Below are 23,616 nucleotides of genomic sequence, written 5' to 3'. Positions count from 1 at the left end.
AAAGTTAAAAATCAGATGCAGCTCTATCTGATAGTGTAAATCAAAAACTAGTTTTTCTTATTCAACTTTTTGTGTGTGTGTGTGTTGGTGTCCTAAATACACTTGTAACTAAATTTTCACTGGAAGTTGTGAGCAAGGTCATAGGGTTTACATGACCAAAATTTCAGAACTTGATATTTTTTTCACATTTCTAGAAAAACACTTAACTCCAAAGTGTCCACTAGCTCCAAAGATATCTATCCAGTCTATCATTCTGCTATGAAGTAGTGTTTGAACAATTCAAGATAAACATTTCTCTTTCAGTTTACAGGAAATGAATCATGTTGAAGCTGTGGTGGAAGCCCAAGCTGCGGTGGAAGCAGAAGGGCAAGCCCAAGCTGTGGTGGAAGCCCAAGCTGTCGTGGAAGCCCAAGCTGTCGTGGAAGCAGAAGGGCAAGCCCAAGCTGTGGTGGAAGCCCAAGCTGTGGTGGAAGCACAAGCTGAGGTGGAAGCAGAAGGGCAAGCAGAAGCTGTGCAAGCAGACAGTGGTAATTGTTTTTCTAAAAAAAGTCTTCTCTTTCTGAAAGAGTCTCTCTCCACAGAGGGTGAATTGTCTGCTTCTAAATTCGGAAGCCAGACGACAGCACATAACAAACTTCACGTTAGGCACAGCATACACACACATATTTCCACCAGGTACCCAGGTATTCTTTAGAAAATTCATAGAGGAATATAGCAGAGGTGCATGTGTGGTTTAGTAGTAGTCATTGTAGGTAGTAGTTTTTCCACTCAGCTAAGAAACTTACATATTTTAGGAATTTTTCTTAGTTGATGCGAAAAGTAATGAAATTTCACAAACCTGAGACAAACCATTTGGGTGTAATCGCATATCAAAGGAGCCTAACATATAGGCCATAACATACACATTTTCTGAACCAAGCATACAGCAATCCCACTGTATAGTATCAGGCAGCAGGAAATGTAATGTGAGTGCTCTGTGTAAAAGTAGACAAACACCTCTGTCTTTGATGGTGGGGGGGGGGAGGGAGGCAATAGTCCCCATCAGCGTCGTAACTAGGATTTTTGTTGCCCGGGGCAAAAATTATTTTGCCGCCGATTACTTTATAATTTTATAATGGTGTTTTTTGTTCCCACCCCACTAAATTTTGCCATCTGTAGCAGTTGCCCCCCCCCCCCCTAGTTATGGCCCTGGTCCCCATGACCTCTCCTTCCAATCACATCTCCGCCTATTAATATATAGTGCCTCAAATATTTATAAATTCCAACATTATATTGTACACTCAAGTTGCATTGATCATCGATTGATTTTCCCCCTATGGTAATATATCTAGGTATTTTTCTCTTTTTTTAGGGTCATGATAATGTAGAACAGTATGTGTATGCAGCAACGTACAAAGGATTTTTATTTTTTGTTTGTTCTCCCAAAGGATTTATTATTATATAGGGAAAATGATAAAATTTTATGTACATTCGAATTTTTTTTACTCCCTATGTCATTGTGTTACTGTTTAATCATATATTTGTTTCAGCATCAACTGTTCCCATACTTATTAAATTTAAAGTTTCAAAATTTTGTCTTGGTCAATGAATTGTGTTCAAATTTTCTGTAAAAAATAGTTTACATTATGTGAGCTTCAAACTTTGACTCCCAGGAATGTAACTAATTCTTTCGTGAGTGAGCTTTTTTTTTGTAAGTGATTCTTTCACACTTCAAGGTGAGAATGCGAGCTGATCTCACATTTAAGAGTCTCTTCGTCAGCAATCAGGCCTGGAGCATTTAAAAAAAAATTACGCATGACACAAGCAAAAAAAAAACTGCCAGTTTATCTGCTCCAAAAATTGATGATGATAGCACTAGACAAGCATTCCACAGAAACAAACTTTACGTTAAGTTTATAATGCATACATGCACCTTCTGACTTATACCCATTCACCAGAGGAATATGGAGGAGGTGCACGTGCAGTCTAGTAGTAGTAGTCGTAGCAGTACAGTCTCTAGCAAGAATTTGCTAGAAGTGAATGGTGGACACAGTTGAAAATTTGAGGATCACCATTTTTAATGGTCATATTAGAAAAGTAAAGAAATCAATGATGAAAAGGTGAATAATAAGAAAGACCACAAATATTTGTTTCCCTTGTTATTTGCTTTTTCTTTTTATTGTATCAGGTGAAACATTGCATTTTTGTTTTCATTGCCATCATGCGGATGACCATACTTCCACACATTAAAAAAAATATATCCCATTAACTAACCTTAAAATGGGATATATTTTTATCAGCAATTAAGTAACCTTAATGGGATATCTTTACCGAAATTATTTGAATGAAGATAATTTTCATCATTTATCAATTAATGATAATTATATCTCACAGATATGATGTGTTCAATTTAATTTTTTTTTTACCAAAATATATTTCAATTCTTTCTGTAGCCCTTCATTCCAAAAATTTTTGCAGTACAGTTGATGTGCAGTTTGTGAAATGGAGTACATTTTAGCGAGCGTCAACTGCAATTGGTAGTTTCTTTGACGTTGCCAATTGAATTACCCCATAATTTAGGGTTCCCCCCACTTCACATATTTTTTCCTGATGAAATATGGTCATTCTAGGAATGATGATACTTGATGTATAAATTTTTCCCCCCACCTCATAATATGAGGGGAGTGCCCAAAAGTATGTATATAATTGAAATCGCCTTATGGTAAGCAGAGCATCCATAGTTTGTGGTTCCCACCCTAGGTAAGCGTAAAACCACTCTTTCTGAATCGAAATGACGAATACGCAAATATTTTATAAAAGGCAGGGAAAAGCTCTGTGGTGGGGGAAAAAACAGATTCGCAGACTTGCCAACTCTACCGATTCAGGCGGGAGACTCCGGATTTTTCATCCTTCCACCCGCTCTCCGGATTTTGGCAGAAAATTAGATTTTACGTTGTCGTGGCGTCAATAATTACCGTCGTCGTTAGGGAAAACACCCATAGAGGACAGCTGTAATCATTTCCATCGAGCAGCCTTGAAAACGTGTGACCGCATTTACGCAACACCACCTATAGAACAAGGCCTCCGCACGAAGCTCGTGACGTCACTGAAGAACATATCACCTAGAACTCCTTAATACACTCCTTAATATATGAAGGCGTCTTAATTTCACCTGTTGCCATTGGATATAGCAGGCCGACGCATGTGATATCTTTACCTTTTTTACAATACACCCAATATGAATAGGAGAAATGGCCTTTATTGACGTCACAAGCTTCGTGCGCAGCCCTTGTTCTACAGGTGGTGTTGATTTTAGCAACTGGCAAAGACGCGACTTCGTTTTCGTAGCGTTTATCGGCAATCATTTATCAGGGGCATGACCTTAGTTGCCGAAATTCCTGTATTATAGTTATTGTATTCCATTAACAGCCGTGCGGTAAACACGTTTTTTCGTCGGCAGCTTTGTAATTTGAATTTTTTTTTTAAATTGTTTCTTCCGATTAAATATGTCTTCAGAAAGAAAATATAAAACTTTAAGCTATATAAAGCTGAATATAAAGCTTTTAAGAGTTCATATGCCCAAGATTATCAATCACTGATAGCGTCCACGAAAGGAAAGTCTTATAATTTATGAACAGTATGCAGATGTGATTTCTCTGTTCCGCAGGGAAAGACTGACATGGAATTATATTCTGCTCAGGGGCAATGCAGAACCTGCCTTGGGGGGGATGTAACTTTTTCTTAATTCGAGTCTATGGGGGGGGGGGGGAGTTTTTATTAAAAATAAAAAAAACTTAAAAGCGTTGCACACTGGAATTTTTATGAAAATTAGAAGACCCAGTTGAACAATACTTTGCAGGAATATTGAGAATGCTCGTGTCCTGTAAAAACAGAACGTATGGTCTGAGTAGAAATTCGTGGAGTAACACTAGCATCGTAAATAGTCATGGAGGAAAGAATACATTCAGTTGTTTCTTTCCTCCATGGTGAATAGTAATCATGATTGTGCATCGAGCTTATATTACTGGAGGGAGCGTGACGTCAGCGCTCTCCGCCTTGGCAGTGCTGAGAAAGGTGTCCCCCAACATCTTCCGTCGGAAGACCACGTGATTCGGTGCAAACAAACACTATCTCCCGTAGAGATCATGTTAAAATTGCCGATTTTAACATAGAATTGCGGAAGTTTAGTAAGGTTTTCCGCCACATCAATAATTTTAAAAACTGCATAGAATTCTCGATTTTTGAAATATCGAGTTCGCTTAGAGATACGAGAGAGAGAAGCCCAGAAAATGAAATATAAAATAATTAGCCAGACCCACCTTTGAGGTGGATATCCATGCAATAACACATTGATTTCAGTTTTTGATTTATATCTTCTCAAGCACGAAAATCAGAATTAATGTCTCCGTATTATCCACTTGCATCAATCCCGTATAGTTTGGGATGTTTTGAAATTAATTATGGGCCCAAATAAAATTAAATTCCGCAGCTTTAATCAAGCATTTTTTAAAGCAAAAACAGGCAGATCGATTCATTTCTGTTCCTTTCATGAGAGTAATTAAAGATAATTCCAGAATTAATGAAAGAGGTACTTTCAGCATTGATGAAATTGATAATTTCAAAAATAATGGTATCAATAATAAGTGGGAATTCCAGAATTATACAAATACTGTTCACGATCTTGTGGCGTGATTTTCAGGATGGGTCTCTGGTAACTAGCGTCGAATATTCCGCTGAACGAACCATCGATAATTAAGGACAATTCAAGATGAAATTAACTGAATTTATTGAAACATGAGAGGGAAAACGATACATGAGCCGCCTTGTTGTCGGCTTGATCGCGGTCATACTACTCCGTTGCGCGCGCAGCCATCAAGGCAACGGCCGCTCGCTAACGGTATGCTGCTGCCATCTAGGGGCGTCAACATGCCGCCCACCTTGAAACATCGTTTCAAAACTGACATGTTTACATGAAATACAATGGCAGCTGCATATGAAAATTATAAAAAAAAATATATATATATATATGCAAATTGTATAGATGCGCAGAAACATATGCTATTGTACATGAAATCTAAAAAATGTGATACATGATATAACCTTGAGCAGTCATACTAGTTGTCAACTGGTAGACGACAAAGTTTTTGTACATTTCTCTTAAATGTCCCATCCTTGGACTTGATAGAGACAACTCTGACGATCCCGTCGGATCCCGGAAACAACTCTGTCACTCGACCAAGTCTCCACTGCAAGGGTGGTAGACGATCTTCTTTCACTAGAACGAGATCACCGAGAGCGAGATTTTCTTTTGGTTTCAACCACTTGCTTCTATGCTGTAGCTGGGTAAGATACTCAGCTCTCCAACGATTCCAGAAATGTTGCAGAAGGCGCTGTACCAACTGCCAACGGGTGAGACGATTGAATTTTGTTTGTGTGAAGTCTGGCTCGGGCAATGCTGTCAACGGACCACCTATGAGAAAGTGACCGGGAGTGAGAGCAGACACGTCGTTTGGATCATTTGAAAGTTCACAGAGAGGACGAGAATTGAGACATGCCTCAATCTGTGACAACAAGGTATACAGCTCTTCGAATGTTAGCTGTATGTTGGAAGTGATTCGCCTGAGATGGTATTTCACGGCTTTCACTCCAGCTTCCCAAAGACCTCCCATGTGAGGAGATGCTGGAGGATTGAAATGCCAGTTTACTCCGACATCGGTGAGATGACTGGAAATACGTTCGTTATGAGTGCGAGATGAAAAGAGACGAGCAAACTCTCTCAGCACCTTGTCAGCTTTCACGAAGTTAGTTCCACAGTCACTGTATATATCACTCGGCTTTCCTCTCCTGGAAATGAATCGTTTCAGAGTGGCGATGAATGCCTCTGTTGACAAGTCACTTACAACTTCACAATGTACAGCTTTGGTTGAGAAGCATACGAAAAGTGCCAGGTATGCCTTGCATGGTTTTGCTCGAGATGCCTTTGACATCCTGATAGTGAAAGGTCCTGCATAATCGACAGCACAGCGAAGAAATGCTCGAGATGGTGTTACTCTTGCTGCCGGTAGGTCGCCCATGACTTGAGGAGCTGTTGCGCCACGATAGCGAACACAGGTTATGCATTTTCTCACAAATTGCCGGATGACACTTCTTCCAGAAACAATCCAGAATTGCTGTTGGATGCAAGACTGGAGAAGTTGAGGTCCAGCATGCAAATGCATTGTATGATAATGCTGGATAATCAACTGAGTGAAATGATGCTCTTTTGGAAGAAGAATTGGATGTCGGTGACTTCCCAACCAATGTGCATGTCGCAATCTTCCGCCCACCCTGATAATTCCATCATCGGCGATGAATGGATTCAACCGAAGAATATTGCAGTTTGAAGGTAGCGTTCCTGATTTTCTCAACGAAGACAATTCTGATTTGAATTCTACTTCTTGAACTCTCCTGACCCATGTATATAATGCGTGTGTCAGCTCTTGAGTGGTAAGAAACCCTGTGCTCCTTTCAGGTGCAGCAAGTTTGCAGTTGTCTACGAATCTGAAGACATATGCCGTGACTCGCTGAAGAGAAGTAAGTGAGGAAAACCTGTCGATAATTTCCATGTCATGTGCAATACCAACAAACACAGATTGGTTGCAAGAAATATTTTTCTTCTCTTCAGTCAAAACTTCATCCACGGAGCTGCACAACACAGGTTTGTCTGCTAGCTGACCTGGCTTGGAAAGGAACTCTGGGCCATACCACCATAGGGTAAATGCCTTCAATTTGTTGGCCGGTATTCCTCGTGACGCACAATCAGCGGGATTGTTGGTTCCATCAATGTGATTCCAATGACCCTCAGGGAGAAGCTCATGAATTTTTATAACTCGATGAGCCACAAACGTCTTCCACCGGCTTGGATGTGAAGAGAGCCAGGCGAGAACAATTGTAGAGTCAGTCCAGCACCATATGTTTGTGTTGACTAGACGTAGTGCATTGCATGTAAACTTGATGAGTCTTGCAAGCAGCACTGCTCCACAAAGTTCAAGTCGAGGCAAGGTTGTTGGCTTCACAGGGGCTACTCGTGTCTTTGCTGTTACTAGTTGAACCTTCGCAACTCCTTCACTGGAAACTGTTCGAATGTACACAACCGCGGAGTACGCCTTTTCTGATGCATCACTGAAACCGTGAATTTCTAACATATGTGAAGAGATTTGCATCATATATCTTGGAATTTGAATGTCCTCCACTTGCTTGAAGTCTTCATAAAATGCTGTCCATCGATTGTGAATGTTCTCTGGCAATTGCTCATCCCAAGACAGTTCAGCTTTCCACATTTCTTGTATTAGAATTTTGACATTGATTATAACAGGAGCCAGCCATCCAAGTGGGTCAAACACCTTGGAGATGTGTGATAGAACAGAGCGCTTGGTCCACTGTTGCATATTTACCGGTGGTGATTTTGAATTGAAAACAAATACATCATCCTTTGGCTTCCATAAAATGCCCAAAGTTTTGATGTCAGTCTCTATTTCGAACGTAGTACTTGTCGCACGAAAGTCATTCGGTAGCGATACAAGAACGTCTTCATTTGATGCCCACTTTTTTATGACGAATCCACCGTTTTGAAGAAGTTTAATGATTTCCTGCTGAATGTGAATAGCTTCCTCGACTGAATCTGCTCCAGTGAGCAAATCGTCTACATAAAAATCCTGCTTGACTATGGCAGAAGCTCTGGAAAACTCATCTTTTTCATCCTCAGCCAACTGCTGCAGGCACTTGGTAGCTAAGTAAGGTGCTGATGCAGTTCCGTATGTCACAGTCAGCAATTGATACTCCTTGATGAGTATATCTGGCGATTCCCTCCACAAGATTGTTTGGTACTTCGCGTCGTCCGGATGAACAAGTATCTGACGATACATTTTGACAATATCTGCTGTCATTGCGACCTTGTGAGTTCGGAAGCGGAGAAGAAGTGTGGCAATATCGTCTTGCAATGTTGGTCCAACCATCAGCTTATCATTCAGTGATAAACCCCATGATGATTTTGCTGAAGCATCAAAAACCACACGAAACTTGGCTTGATTTTCTGGCTTCATAACTGCGTGGTGAGGTAGGTAGTACTTGTCTTGATTGTCACTTGTCACCTCCTGCTGTTTCATGTGTCCCAGAGTCTCATACTGTTGCATGAACTCACGATACATTCTCTGAGCTTCTGGCTGGTGTCTCCAACGCCTTTCATTTTGTAGAAGTCGTGTCTCAGCTACGTCTCTGGATGATGACAATTTTCCATCGATGTTCTTGAAAGGAAGCCTGACGATGAATCTTCCCGATGAATTACGTGTGTGGGTTGTGTCGAAGTGTTGTTCACATGCTTGCTCTTCGGCTGTCAACAATGAAGTTTGCGGGACTTCTTCCAATTCCCAGAACTTGTTGAGATCGAAGCTTGTACTCTGTACGAGAAGTGTTGTTGAAACAGGTCTCGGTATGTCTGTGGTATGTACCTTCCCCGAGATGACCCAGCCGAACACTGTCTCGAGGGCATGAAGTGAACCATCATGAGATGCTACTCGTCCAGGCAACAACAATTTTCCAAAAACATCTGCACCCAATAGTACATCCACAGGACCAGTACGGAAACAATGTTTATCTGCTAGTTTCAAGTTTTTGAACTGTGTCAACCCCCTTGAAGAAATATTTGTTTGCGGCAAATTGCATGTTATTTTGGGCAACACAAAGGCATTAACCAGTTCAGTCGATTCGTTGTCACATGAAGATATGTTGAAGTGAACCAGTCCTCTTACCTTGCCAAGCTTGGTTGACGATAGTCCAGAGAGATTCAAGTTGCAATTATGTCGTCGGAGACCTAGTGTTTGAACGCATGCCTCTCGGATGAAACTTGATTGGCTTCCGGAGTCGAGAAGTGCCCTGAATGTGTGAGCTTGACCCATTTTATCGAACCCTTTGACGATGGCCGTCGGCAAGATGACATAACTGGAAGTCGACGTCTTCCTTGTACGCGACAACTGTGACGAAAAGACTGAAGTCGTTTTGACAGTCGTTGTGGTATCGACATCCGCTTCATGCAGTAGTGTGTTGTGTGAACCGTTGCATTTTTTGCAGTGTCCTGCAGAGCAACTCCGAACCATATGTGATGATCCCAAACAGTTGAAACAAAGTCGAAGCTTTTCGACCGTTGCTTTTCTAGCTGAAACACTCTGGTCGAGGAATGTCGAACATCTGAAGATGGGGTGGTTTCCTTTGCAAACCACACATGTGCTAGAAACACCATGATTTATCAACACTGATTTTCGTGATTCGAATGAATTCGTCGGGTGACCTTGCGTCTTCGACTTGGCTGAACCTGATGATTTGCTTGTGCTGACAGCTGCAAGAGCGCGAGCCCGATTGTCGATGAATTCCCGCCATTCACTGAAAGTGAAAATTTTCTTATCCCCCTGCGAATGAAGAGACCACTGGCGCAAAGATTCCGGATCCAGTTTCTTGGACAGGAAGTAGATCAGGATACTGTCCCAATGTTGCACCGGTTGCTGCAGCGATTGTAGAGCTTCCAGGCACTGATTTGTGGTATCTAGAAGCCGACGTAGGCATGTTGCTGACTCATGTGCGATGTTCGATTGCGAAAACAGCTTGTCCAGACTTGCCTGAACAATCTGTTTCGTTGTTGAACCGATCGTACAAAAGCGCCCATGCTTTGCCGTAATTGCTCCCTGCGAGCGGGATCGCGTGAATTACTTGAGCGGCGTTTCCCTTGACACATAGTTTCAAATATTGTAACTTTTGAATGTCACTTAAACTTTTATTTTGATCGATGGTCGTTGTGAACATATCGCGAAATGGCAACCAATCGTTAAGTTCGCCACTGAACGAAGGCAGTTCAATTTTCGGTAAGCGCACGGAACTAGCTTCTGAATTTATAGTACCTGATTGTTTCGTCGATCCTGATGCCTGGGCCATGCTGAAGCGAAGATCGTCGATCCGACTTGCCAAATCGTCGAATTCCGCTTCGTGGGCTTCCAGATGTTCATCCGTTGACAAGATGACGATTTCATCATGCAAGACGTTGAGCTCCGTCCACAGTTCTTTGGCTTGATCTTGATAGATTTCCAACTGATGCCGTGGGAGATCATCGCTGTTGAGCTTCGGCTTGATGATGTTGCAAAGCCGTGTGATCTTGCCTTTCACCGAACTTCGTTTCTTTACCAAAGATTCCATCTGAAGACCGCTGTCGCTGGTTGCGTTTTTCTTCCCGGATTTCGGCACCATAAATGTTCACGATCTTGTGGCGTGATTTTCAGGATGGGTCTCTGGTAACTAGCGTCGAATATTCCGCTGAACGAACCATCGATAATTAAGGACAATTCAAGATGAAATTAACTGAATTTATTGAAACATGAGAGGGAAAACGATACATGAGCCGCCTTGTTGTCGGCTTGATCGCGGTCATACTACTCCGTTGCGCGCGCAGCCATCAAGGCAACGGCCGCTCGCTAACGGTATGCTGCTGCCATCTAGGGGCGTCAACAAATACAAATACAACGCCACAACAGGCAAATTGCCCAACGAGGTGGCTGACTTAAGAACATCATGGATCCCCGAGCCATTTTTTGGAGGCCCTACCAACTACTGCTACACCACACATGCACCCCCCCCGCGGAACCCCCCAACGAATCGGTACATGCGGGAATGTGCGTGTACGTGTAGTGCAACCTGACGTAAAGTTTGTTTCTGTGTAATGCTTGTTATGTGTAGTGCTGTCATCTGCCCCCAGTTTTTTTAACTATGAGTGAAGTGTTATGATTGAATGATTTACCGTTGTAGGACTGTTGCTCTCTGTGGCGAGACTTTTTAACGGGGAGATCGGCTCGCATTTGCGCCTTGAAGTTGGGAACCACAGAAAACCAACTTCAGCCGACCACCACTGTGGGGTTCGAACCCGGATCCTCGCATCACGAGTCCGGCACTATAACCACTCGACCACCACAGCGGCAATGAGTGATAATTACATAATTCATGAAAGTGATAATTCCAGAATCAATGAAAGTGATAATTCGTTTTAATGAAACGTAATTTCAGTTCCAAAATAAATTTCAGCATTAATAATAAAAGAAATAATTCCAGAATTAAGAAAAAGTGCTAATTCCAAAATTAATGAAAGAGGTAATGCCAGAATTAATGAGAGATAATTTCAGATTCAATGAAAGAAATAATTCCAGCATTAATGAAAAATAATGAAAGAAACAAATCCAGCATTGATTAAAGCAATTACTCCAGCAGTAATGAAAGAAATAATAATTAATAAAGAAATAATTCCGTAATTAATTTCAAAACATCCTAAACTATACGGGATTGATGCAAGTGGATAATACGGAGACATTAATTCTGATTTTCGTGCTTGAGAAGATATAAATAAAAAGCTGATATTAATGTTATTGTATGGATATCAACCTCAAAAGGGGGGGTCTGGCTAATTACATATTTTATATTTCATTTTCTGGGCTTCTCTCTCTCTCTCTCTCTCTCGTATCGCTAAGCAAACTCAATATTTCGAAAATCGAGAATTCAATTCAATTTTTAAAATTATCGATGCGGTGGAAAACCTTAGAATTGCGGAAATTTAGTACGTTAAAATCGGCAATTTTGATCTCTACGAGAGATCGTGTTTTTGTTTTCACCGAATCACGTGGTATCCTTGCAATTGGATGTGGGTGACGTTGCCAACTCCCTCCAGTAATATAAGCTCGATGTGATCGTGGCACGGATCGGAAAAGGGTTGCCCACCTCTAGAAATTAGAGCGGGGGGGGGGGGGACCCTTTTTTTCTCGAACAAAAATACGGGACATTGCCAATTATCGCTAAAAATGATGTCGAAAGTAAGCAAAGAGTAGGCTGACCATATTTCCTCGAGAGAAATACGGGAAATTGGGATTTCAAATGCGGGAAAATAGGAGACATCGCCAAAACCGAACAAAGTTACCAAATATTGTTGAAATTACGGAAAAGTCACAATTGCGAGAAATGAAGCATTACTGCAAATTGCAGTGGATTAAAATGAATTCCACGGAAAAACCATTCAGCGAGGCAAATGTGGGAGATTAATTACAGTTAAATTATCATAATATAGTTTACGAGTTGAAAAATAATTTCAATCTTTGACTTCAATAAAGTACAAAAATTCAAGTAGGCTTCATGTAAAATACGGGAAAAACCAGGACACTTTTCCAAAAATTCGGGATGGTCGGAAAATACCGGGACGTATGGTCAACCCGTGCTTAAATCACAGAGAAGTCGCCGCTCGCGGGAGATAAAGTGTCACTTCAAAAAAGAAAATTTTGCGCAATAAATACGACTTATTTGTAGTCGTAATGTAACTTCTGGGTTGGGAAGAATATAAAGTAAAGTTAACTTCGCTGAAAAACCGGGATATTTTTGCCAAACAAGTCCGTACAAATGCGGGACGTATGGTTACCTCGCGTGTGATATATTTCCCCACACAAATTCAAATGAAACGTGCTGCCATCTACTAATACAAACACATACTTAAATATTTCAAAAACAATAAATACTTCTCAGACCCCAATAAACATTGTTTTTTTCGTTGTCTTTTAAAATCTATTCAAGAGCTCTCTCACAACTTCCCCAAAACCATCAAGAACTTTTTTACGGGACCAATTTTAGGTGATTTCTCGCCTTTTTTTTTTTCATAACGCTTTCTGAAAACCTTAAAAAAAATACGCTTGATTATTTTTTTTCTTGCGAAATTAGAAGCAAATATAGTTTGAGTAATGTGTGATATTTGTGCTACCATCGGTCTACAAGGTTCAGAGATATTTCCATAGCTTTCCATTTTATCAATAGGTGACAACACGAATTCCATCAATGGCTTCCTAAAGAATAGGGTGACCATATTTCCTCGAGAGAAATACGGGAAATTGGTATTCAAAATACGGGACATCGCCAATTATTGCCGAGAACGACGCCAAAAGTCAACAATGTTGCCAAATATTGCTGAAATTACGGGAAAATCGCAATCGCGGGAAACGAAGCAACACTGCAAATTACAGTGGATTCCACAAAATAAAACGTTTACCAAGGCAAATGTGGGAGATTAATGTTATTTGTAGTTGTAATTATCATAATATTATTTATGAGTTCAAAAATGTTTTCGATCTTTGACTTCAATGAAGAATAAAAATCCAAGTAGTGTCATGCAAAAAACGAGAAACCGGGACTGTCCCGGAAAATACGGGACGTATGGTCACCCTACTAAAGAAGCAAAATTCACACACGCACAACTGTCATAACCACGGCTGTTCTTCGTGACGGCAAACGGGGCAGGTGCCCGATTCCCACAAACTCTCAGAGTCCCGAAAATGATTGTCTTTTGTATTTTAGACATAGCCACAAAGCGACCACCATACGTCCCGTATTTTTGACAGTCCCGGTTTTTTCTGTTTTTCCTCTGTCTCGACATTTTTGCAAAAATGTCCCGGTTTTTCCAAATAAACGATTAAAATGATCTTTCCAACTAAAAAATTACGTTACGGTAATAATTATATATATATACGGCTACAAATAACAATATCTCTCATATTTGTCACTTTTTTTTAATTCACTGCTATTTGAAATGGCTCTCTATTTCCCGTGATTGCCAATTTTTCTGTGATTTTAGCACGAGTCTGCAACCTTGCTTACTTTTGGGCGTCGTTATTTAGCGATAATTGGTAATGCCCCGTATTTTCCATTATTTCGAAGCACAATTTCCCGTATTTTTCTTGAACAGATATGGTCAGACTACACGTGTTCCCTCTTTCTACTCGTATGCCTATGCCTCAAAGAAGAATACATATAGGGGAGGGGGGCTCAAAAATTGATATTTGCCCAGGGCCCGAACTTATGAGGAATAAGACCTGCATACAACTGTACTTTGTCCAGTTAAAATTTTAAGCCGAACTTAATTAGTTCGTCACCCCAATAAAGGGGCCGTGGGGGGTTCGCTTTGGACCACAGGGCAAAGAGGCCGTGAGGTTTTAATTATTTTTTCAGGGAAAGGTGTCAAAACCAGGGCCATCTTAAGAGCATCACGAGTCCCAAAATGGAACTAGGGAAGGGCAGAAAAGACCTGGGCAGAGAGTCTTTCAAAATTACGGGGGAGCAAGTGCCAAAATGTGCACTGACACCGGGTGACCGAGTAAATTTCCATTTTGTAATAGCGGCTCATTGGGCCTTCCTATGAACTTGAGCAGGGCCTCAACTAAGGAAGGGCAGGAGGATCTGGTGAACTCTGGGTGCTGAGCTCTTACTCTATTTCCGTTAGGAATTGGTGACAGATTTAAATTTTCGTTTCAAGTTGTGAATCTTTCAAACATCTTCAGTTGTCAATCGAGTTGAAGCCGGCATCTTCAGTTTCGAATCAAGCCGAGGCAGACATCTTCAGCGGCGAAATGAGTGGAGGCAGACATCTTCAACTACGACTGGAGAGGAGGCAGGCATTTTCAACTGTGAATGAAGATGAAAAATACTGAATATAGTGAAATTATGGCTGAAGAGGGCCCCCCAAAAAATGTTTGGGTCACAGCTCAGTCAACCGAAATCGTCAACACGCCTGTTGATTCAACAAATTTGTTGATTCAACCAGTGATTCAACAAATGGATTCAGAACCAAATTGGAAGTTGATTCGTACGACCCTTCTCAGGAGCTCCCGCGACTAATGTTTCGGGTCGCGAACCACAGGTTAAGGACCCCCCAGGAATAACGCAAATATCGGAATAATATTTTGAGTCCAAAAATATTCATGCGATAAAATTCTTTATATCTTTCGAACGGAAACTGATCGAGCAATAGTTTAAGGTCAAATGCAATAAAATGAACACGTTCCATCAGGCCAAAAAAACCCTCTAGCGGCAAATTCAAGAACTTTTTTGAACTTGATTTCGATTCCTAAACAAATTTCTCCCACACGCAACGTAGGAGGTGGTCTAACAGCGCGCGTTGTTTCACGCTTTCAAAACCTGCCTGCGGTTAAATGATTGAAAAATTGTACCTAAAAATGGTCACGAAAATGTTTTGTGCAGCTTTATGGAACAGTATTCACATAATAACGACCTCGATGTATAAATAAAAAAAAAGCCATCACCAACCACAGAAGGTATTAGCATTATTGTTCTCCAAGGTAACCCAACAGACATTATCACCATTGATTTTTAATCAAGGTTAATGCCTTCGATTCCGCGTGTATGTGTGTGTGTTAAATGACCCTTTTCTGTTGTTTGATCAAGGGGGATGGGGTTTCTGAAACTTATTGCTCAATGTCCCCTGTTTTTTTCTCTCTCTCTCTCTTAGTAGGGCCGTTATGTGATGTCGCGAGAGCCACGCCATTACCAACAGTGAAGAGACCGACCCCCCCCCCCCATGCACAACAATTCTTACGATTGTTGGTGGGGGTTTTCGCAAGCGCCCCTGAATTAACGACTGAAAGGGGAGACTTGAACACATAGGAGGATGGTCTTCCTTCGAATTAAGTCTAATCTCCGAGTTGCGTTTCTGCTCGTAAGGCAAGGGGAACGGGGGGTTGCAGGCGAGCAAGCCAGTGAGTGTAACGTCATGCCATCGGGTCGTTAAATATTAGCACAGAGCACCGCCTATTGCAATCCGTTTTCATTTGTGTTATCCTCTCGCCGCGTGTTGTATGTGCCATAGCTCTTCGTTTAGTATCTCTTAGGATATCCTCTTCCCGCCTTATAGGGTTGGGGGGCGAAAGAATCTCCAAACGCTAGCTCCACAAACCAAACACACATCAAGGGACGACAACATAAACATTCCATATGTCCGGCAATATGTGTACATATTTTTATATGAGTATAAAGTCTCATATGAGAATCTGAAATGGGGGTTTCCCCGACGTGTGGTATCGGGAGCTATGACTCTAATAAAAAGTCATCAGGTGGAGCTCTATCAGGAGTTATTACATGTCGGGGAACGTAATTAGGAAGTGGTGTGACGGCACCGATGGTTCATATGTTAAAACTTGTGTTTTTCCGGGTCGGCGAGGGAGACAAATATTTTCACAAACAATCGTCGGTGAGACATCTCTGCCCCACCCCATACATCGACTAGGCCGAAATTTTCGGGGCATGTCCAAGACCGGACTTAGGCAGGTGCGAAGGATGCTATCGCATCGGGCGAAGAGCGGATCCAGATGGGATGATGAGGAGGAGGTGATCGCCTCTCAAAGGAGCCGAGTAACATGGGGAAAATTTGTCCCGTAAAATACGGGATGATCGGTTGCACTTACATAATACGCCACTTCTCAGACATATCGCCCTGAATCTACCTGTCTTCGCTTCATTCGCAGCTGAAGATGTCTGCCTTCGCTCTATCTGCAGCTAAAGATGTCTGCCTCTGATCCATTCGCAGCTGAAGATATCTGTCTCGACATATTTGCAGCTGAATATGTCTGCCTTTCAGCTGAAGATATCTGCCTCGACATATATGCAGCTGGATATGTCTGCCTCCGTTCCATTCGCAGCTGGATATGTCTGCCTCCATTCCATTCGCAGCTGGACATGTCTGCCTCCATTCCATTCGCAGCTGAAGATGCCACATTTACCTCTATTCGAAGCTGAAGATGCCACATTTACCTCTATTCGAAGCTGAAGATGCCAACCTCAGCTTCATTCACAGTTGAAGATATCTGAATCGGCATCATTCGCAGCTTAAGATATCTACCTCAGCTTGATTCACAAATGAAGACGCCTGCCTCCACTCCATTCGCAGCCGAAGATATATGCCTCGGTTTCACTCGCAACTGAAGAGGCAAACCTTCCCTCTATTTGAAGCTGAAGATGTCAACCTCGGCTTCATCCACAGCTGAAGATATCTGAAACGGATTCATTCGCAGCTGAAGATATCTGCCTCGACTTCTTTTACAGCTGAAGGTGCCTGCCTCGACTCCATTCGCAGCTGAAGATATATGCCTCGGCTTCATTCGCAGCTGAAGATATATGCCTCGGCTCAGGGCCGTCTTAAGAGCATCATGGGCCCCCGGGCCAAGTGGTTTTCCTGAGTCCCTACCAGGCAAATTCTAGAAAATTTCAACCAAATCTCATTTTTGTGAGGCTCCTCTTCCCTTGAGGCCCCCGGGCCGTGCCCGAGTGGGCCCATGCGTTAAGACGGTACTGCTTCGGCTTCATTCGTAGCTGAAGATATGTCTCAGCTCATTCGCATCTGAAGATGCCTGCCTCCACTCCATTCGCAGCTGCAGATGTCCATTTCGGCTTCATTCGCAGCTGATGACGATTTTCTCGGCTGAATTCGCGGTTGATGATACCTGCCAAATTTGAAACTTCTCGCCTTCAATTTTTATGAATTTTAAAACTATTTACGAATTTATAAAACATTATAATTTATTAAAATTTACGAAAACATATTTTTTAAAATTTTCAAATGAATAAATAATATCTCACAAATTCTACTTGGTTAACGCCCTACCTTATCTTAAGATAACTAAAAGAAAGATGACGCTTTCTATTCACTTAAGCAACGAAAGAAAAACACTAAAGTAAATTTCTAAAGCCCCCCCTGGGCTTAAGAAAAATACGGCTAAAAGCTCTAACAAAGACTCGAGAGGGAACGTCCCTTTTAAAGAACCGAGAAGAAAATTCCTCCTTCGTTTCCTTCCGTTTTTTAAAGAAAAGAGTCAACCTCCTTCTTAAAAAGATCCTTAAATCCTCCTTCCCATCAACGCCATTACTTTTTTTCAAGCAACAACAACGTTAACACGATAAATAAATTCTAGAAAATTCCTTCGATTCATTTTGCACATTAACGAAAAACAAAAAGGACCATTACAAAGCAAAAGTCACATCGAAAACAAGAAAAAATGACTGTCGAATCCCTTTGTTGAAGGGAAGGAACGCCCCTTTTTTTTCAAAGCAAGAATGCTGAACCTTCTTGAGAGTGCGTGTGGGCCACTTCATTTGTTTGAAAACGTGCCGCGAGCTACTTAAGTGATATGTAAATGTGCCACGGATCACTTAAGTGATCTGGAAATACGCGGCGGGCTACTTAAGTGACCTGGAAGTATGCGATGGGCTACTTGAGTGTCCTGGAAAGGTGCCGTGGGGTGACTAAACTGATGTGGAACTGCACCGCCGGTGGCTTGAGTGCTTTGTAAATAAGCTGCGGGTCACTTGAGTGACCTGCAAATGTGTCGTGGGTCACTTGAGTGACCTGCAATTATGCTGCTGGTCAGTTGGGTGATCCGAAAATATGCCACGGGTCACTTAAGTGATGTGGAAAATGTGTCACAGTTCACTTAAGTGATGTGGAAAATGTGTCACAGGTCACTTAAGTGATGTGAAAAATGTGTCACAGGTCACTTGAGGGATCTGCAATTATGATGTTGGGCACTTGAGGGATCTGCAGTTGTGATGCTGGGCACTTGTGGGATCTGCAGTTGTGATGCTGGGCACTTGTGGGATCTGCAATTATGATGTGGTTACATGAGGGATCTGCAATTATGATGTGGTTACATGAGGGATCTGCAATTATGATGTGGTTACATGAGGGATCTGCAATTATGATGTGGTTACATGAGGGATCTGCAATTATGATGCTGGTCACTTGAGAGATCCCTCAAGTAACCACAGAAGGGTGGACGTAGTGTCCACCCTTCTTGTCGTGCAGCAAATATAGGTTACGGTCTAAAAATTGAATCAAATTTTGAATGCGCGAGAAACAGTGCAGAGGCCCTGTATCTCTAGGAGGTGCTGGTTGAACACGTTTGCTTTGAAGAATCGAGAAGTTGAATATTCCTGCTCCGTTTCCTTCCCTTTCTAAATAAAGCATCAACGCTTCTTCTTATAAATCCTCCTTTCCACCAACCATTACTCTTTCCCAAGCAACAACAACACACAAAAAAAAAATTCTAGAAAATTCCTTCGAATCATTTTGCACATTAAAAACAGACTACAACGAAGTAAAAGTCACATTAAAAACAAGAAAAAATGGCTGTCCAACATCGAATCACTTTGTTGACGTCAATTTTTTTTTTGTAAACGACGAGACGATGCTAATACGTCGATTCATTCTAACACATTTATTTAAAATATATTCTCGAATATAAAAGGCGTCTTCTTTTTTTTTTCGTTCTTGGAGAGCATTTATCGCCGCTTTTAAACGCGCACCAACATATTTGGGCTCATTATTCCCGGTACTCGAGCAAACAAAGCAGCGAAGCGCGAACCGAATGCTTTTATTTTCCAGAATGTTCCACGATTCTTCTTGTTCCCTTAACTCCCAAACTGTTCCCTTTCCCCCTACCGTTTTATCAAACTGTTCCCTGAGAAAAGGATAAAGTCTTTTACCGTTTTGTTAACATGGTTCTCATTCTTCTCTCGTGAAGTTTTGTTTGCTGTTTGAGTGTAAGGACATGACTTATATAATGGTACCAGAGTTGACTTCTCTAACGTTGGTGGTGGTGAAGGACTGGGCAAAGCTTCTTTTTTTTTTGTTTGGGGAAAGTGAACAACATTGGCGATGATGCCTTTTGCCGTTGAAAATGTTCAAGTTTAACATTAGGATCTCTCTTTTTAGTACTTATTTTCAAGCGTTGATTATTATTCTTCCCTTGTTAACAGCAGTTTTGCTCGTTTGAACATTTTGAAGCCGCCACATTCATCACTGCAACAGAAAAAAAAAGTGTTTTCTCAAAGAGGAAATTCAAACTTCATCCCCATTAAGTATTGGATGACGTCAAACGAAATTTCAACTACAGATGAGTATGCAACAACATGTTGAGCATGGCATCTTTATTCGAGGTATGGAAGAAAACTGGTTGTTACGCCGAGACGATGACTAAGAAAGAGAAATTCCCATTTTCCACCGCTGGGACTCGAACTACCTCCATCTTGCAGTCTGGGTTGCAGCTGTGCGGTCGTATGGGCATCGTGCTGGACTCCCGTCCTGAGGATTCAGGTTCGAACCCCGTTGACGGCACAGTGGTGGTCGGTTCAAGTTGGTTTTCTGCGGTTTTCCAGCTTCGAGGCACGAGAGTCGGAAAAGTCTTTCCGCGGAGAGCAGGCACGCCTACAACACGATATTGACAAAACATGACAATTCAAGCATTTCCATATTTACTTCAGAAAATGGAAGCCAGATGGCAGCATGAACACGAAACAAGTGCAAATCCACAACATAAATACGTTAGGGCCAAGCATACACTCACAACACACATTCTAGCACGTGCCGATTCGTTAGAAATTTCGTGGAGTAATGTGTACGAGATGCATGTTCGGTTAAGTAGTAGTAGTAGTCCGGGAGACTACCCTATAGAAGCAATGAGAAATTTATTCCTCGGAGCGTATATGCTGAACGTTACGGTGAGATGGACGGCGAGAAGCAATCAGCTAATGTCTCGTGAACGGCACCAGTATGAATATATCTGGTACTAACAGAAGTTGCACAGGCGGTGTAACCATAAATCCGCCTCCGCGTAGAGAGCAAGGGGCCAGGCCAGTTAGTAGCCAAAAGAGTGACCCTAGACAGCAAAAGACCAAGCCAGTGAGTGACCTAGAGAGCTTGCATGCATGTTAGTGATACGATAGATGTGTCTAGGAAGAGTAGTTGGTGGATAGGATAGGTGTTTAGGAATAAAACTTTATACCCCAGGGTCGTAACTAGAATTGGAGGGGGGGGGGGAGGGGCAAACGGAATTTTTTTGCCCCCTCCAATAATTTTACAAGAGCGGTTTCTTTTAAATTTGACTCCCGGGGCAGTTGCGCTTTTGTCTCCTCAAGTGTTCCACCTCCTGCTTTATATATCACTGACTTGAATTCTATTGAGTATTTTTTTTTTTGAAGCAAACTCAGCTCTTTCGTAAGAATTGCGTGCTATTTGGATCCAAACATTATAAAAATCACATTATAGCCTTGCTGACAACTTAGTAAGTGGGTGAACCCACCCGTTAGTAGTTGCTGCTGCTGCATTTGTCGGCTACTTGAAACAACGAGGTGTCCGGATACCCACTCATGATCAGACCGTATCCTTTTTTATTTTATTTTTGGCTTTGTAATCGCGGATGTATCGATTGGCACCTTGATTTTCGTTTACCCATCGAATGTTCAAGCTTTACTTGGTGTCATGACCGACCCCTGTATAACATCTCAGCTCCGGATACGAATCCATCTATCAAAAATGCCTCCCGCGTTGGGGGAACGAGAGAGAATCCCTCCATTCCCCTAAAAAAAAAAAAAGAATTTAGAATGGAATACCATATCCACGTGAGTTGAGGACATCCATATGTGACCAAGTATAATTTTTTTTTTGTATGTATTCTCCTTAAGCAAAAGCTTCTATTATGGCCGTCTGTTTTCGGTAGTTTCTCTCTGGTATTTCTCTCTCTCCTGCTTTCCTTTCTCTCGTGACCGACTCTCAACGAACGTGGTCAATAGAGGAGAAGATATTAATAACACTGGCCAAGATGGCGATTGGTGGGGAAAGAGATGGACTAAGAGGGTGGATGGAAAGTAATGACTCGTGAAAGCAAATCGACTGTTGATATTTGAGCGGTCTTCTACTATTAGGGGGCCTTTACATGGTTTTTTTTTTGTTTTGTTTTCTGTCTTTTCTATTCACGAAAGACGAGCTCTTATCCCCCGGCCACATAACTGCTGGTCTATCCCTTCTTTTGTTTTATTTGCGCATACCTACTTCTTTTCATTGGCTTCTAATGTCGAAGTAAAAGCTCTCCAGGAACAATTCAAACAACGAACAGTACGACGTGGTATTAGCCAATGGAGTAAATGTTTGCAAAACTATCACCGCCGACCACATCGATCAGTGTAATTCGCTTCGTTTTTATTATTATTACTCGAAACATCCGGAATGATCGATGTGGCTTTGTCCGACTACCATGTTGAGGGGTTTGAATATGTCTTTAGGCATTCATTACTTGGAGTGGATCGCTTGATCCGATCAGCTGGTTATCATTGGCTGTACTTGAACATTGGAATCGTCGCTTTTGAACTGGGATTATCGCCAAAATCATTTTTCAAGTATGTCAATAATGGATGAAATGGGGCCCTTGCCCCCCTCCCCTCTCGTTAGAAGGATCTAGGATAGAGAGCAATGTAGGCATGTATAGTGTTTTACTGACTTCTTAGCGTCCGTTTTAAATAGAGAAGGTGATATCCAAAGTACGGATGTGTCATGGGTTACGAAGCCCTCAACGATATTCAAGTGGAAGATGTGGAAGTCCTAAAACTTCTAAAGATGTATGTGCAAGCAAAGCACCTGAACCAGATAGGGCCCTTAGGAAATGTGTTAATGAACTGCTGGGGCCAGTTGCACAGATTTAAAGGAGTAGTGTTGCTGAGGGTATCGTCCCAGGGGAATGGAAACTTGCTAATGTGGTTCTGATACTTAAAAAGGGTAGTAGAGAAGCCGTGTCCAAATCATCGTCTAGTGCAGTGGTTCTCAACCGGTGCTCCGCGGAGCCCTTGGGGCTCCTTGTGCGCTCCCCAGGAGCCACTCGAGGAAAATATAAAAAACAGAAATTTGAAAAAAAAAAATTATAATTACTTTAGAATAATAAAAATAAATCAGTAATTTTGCTGAATAAGTAAAAAATAGGACTACGGGGCTCCGCCATAGAAATTATATGCCAAAAAAGGTTCCGCGAGTCAAAAAATGTTGAGGACCGCTGGTCTAGTGAGTCCAGAAGGTATTCGATAGGATACAACATGGTAAACTTTTTAAGCGTTTACTTCAGTTTCGGATTGATGGAAACTTGTTGAATTGGATAGAATCGTGGTTGTGAGAGATTGAGAGATAGGTCAAAACTTCTTGGTTATGGTAGACGAGGAATTTTCGGATTAGTCAGGTGTAAAAAGGGGGAGTCCTTCAAAAAGCTGCCCTTGGGTCCGTATATTTTTACTTGTATCTATAAACTCGTCCAGTGCATCGATGGGATTGTTAGCGAATTCGGAGGTGACGGTGAAGCTAATGGGGGTTAGTCGGGAATCCAAGCGATAAGGAGATGCTCCAGACGCACTCCAGAACATGATTACAACATAGGCTAATTAATGGAGCATGACCTTCAGTGTGGATCAGTGCATGGTCGCTCATTCTGGTTCGCGCAATCCACGTTAAATGAAACCACGTTACTGAAACGCCAGTTAAATGAAATTATTATTCCGGATGCAACTAGGGTCACTGATTTGGGAATTCCCATTAATGATCGGCTTAGGTTTTCCGAACATTGTTCAGCGGGGGTCATAAAAATCGAATATAATATTCGGTTTCATTTTCAAAAGGTCCTGGACTGGAGTATGCCGTGAGATTTTGGAGACCATACTTGCAGGGGAACATAGACTTGGTTGAACGGGTGGGGAGGGAGGGGGGAAAGCTACGCCTCCTCTTGTTGGCTCACAACAAGGCTTAGCTATGAAGGAAGACTTGATTTCTTGAATATGTTTACATTGAAGGAACGCAGGTGTTGGGGGATATGAGAGAAGGGTTTAAAATTTTAAACGGAATGAATAGGATGGACCATGAGTTACTAATACATCGTCAATTAACTCCTTCGACAAGGGGACACCGGTATTGTTTAGTAAGGGACAATTCCAGGTTTT

General features: G+C 41.8%; 1 protein-coding gene across 1 annotated transcript; it reads right to left on the bottom strand.

The window, feature by feature from the left end:
• Positions 1 to 5,093: 5,093 nt before the first annotated feature.
• On the bottom strand, positions 5,094 to 10,248 carry LOC149079623 (uncharacterized). The gene is made up of 2 exons (XM_089240433.1): positions 9,718 to 10,248; positions 5,094 to 9,635 (listed from the first exon to the last, which is right to left on the bottom strand). The coding sequence occupies exons 1-2, from the start codon at positions 10,246 to 10,248 to the stop codon at positions 5,094 to 5,096; spliced, it is 5,073 nt and encodes a 1,690-aa protein (XP_089096559.1).
• Between the last annotated feature and the right edge of the window lie 13,368 nt (positions 10,249 to 23,616).

Source organism: Pholcus phalangioides, unplaced genomic scaffold (genome assembly GCF_987345545.1).
Source record: "Pholcus phalangioides strain wild (caught in Gottingen) unplaced genomic scaffold, Ppha-v1.0 ptg000012l_1, whole genome shotgun sequence".
NCBI lineage: Eukaryota > Metazoa > Arthropoda > Arachnida > Araneae > Pholcidae > Pholcus > Pholcus phalangioides.
Note: the sequence above shows the minus strand (reverse complement) of the source record. Positions and strands in the feature narration are given on the sequence as shown.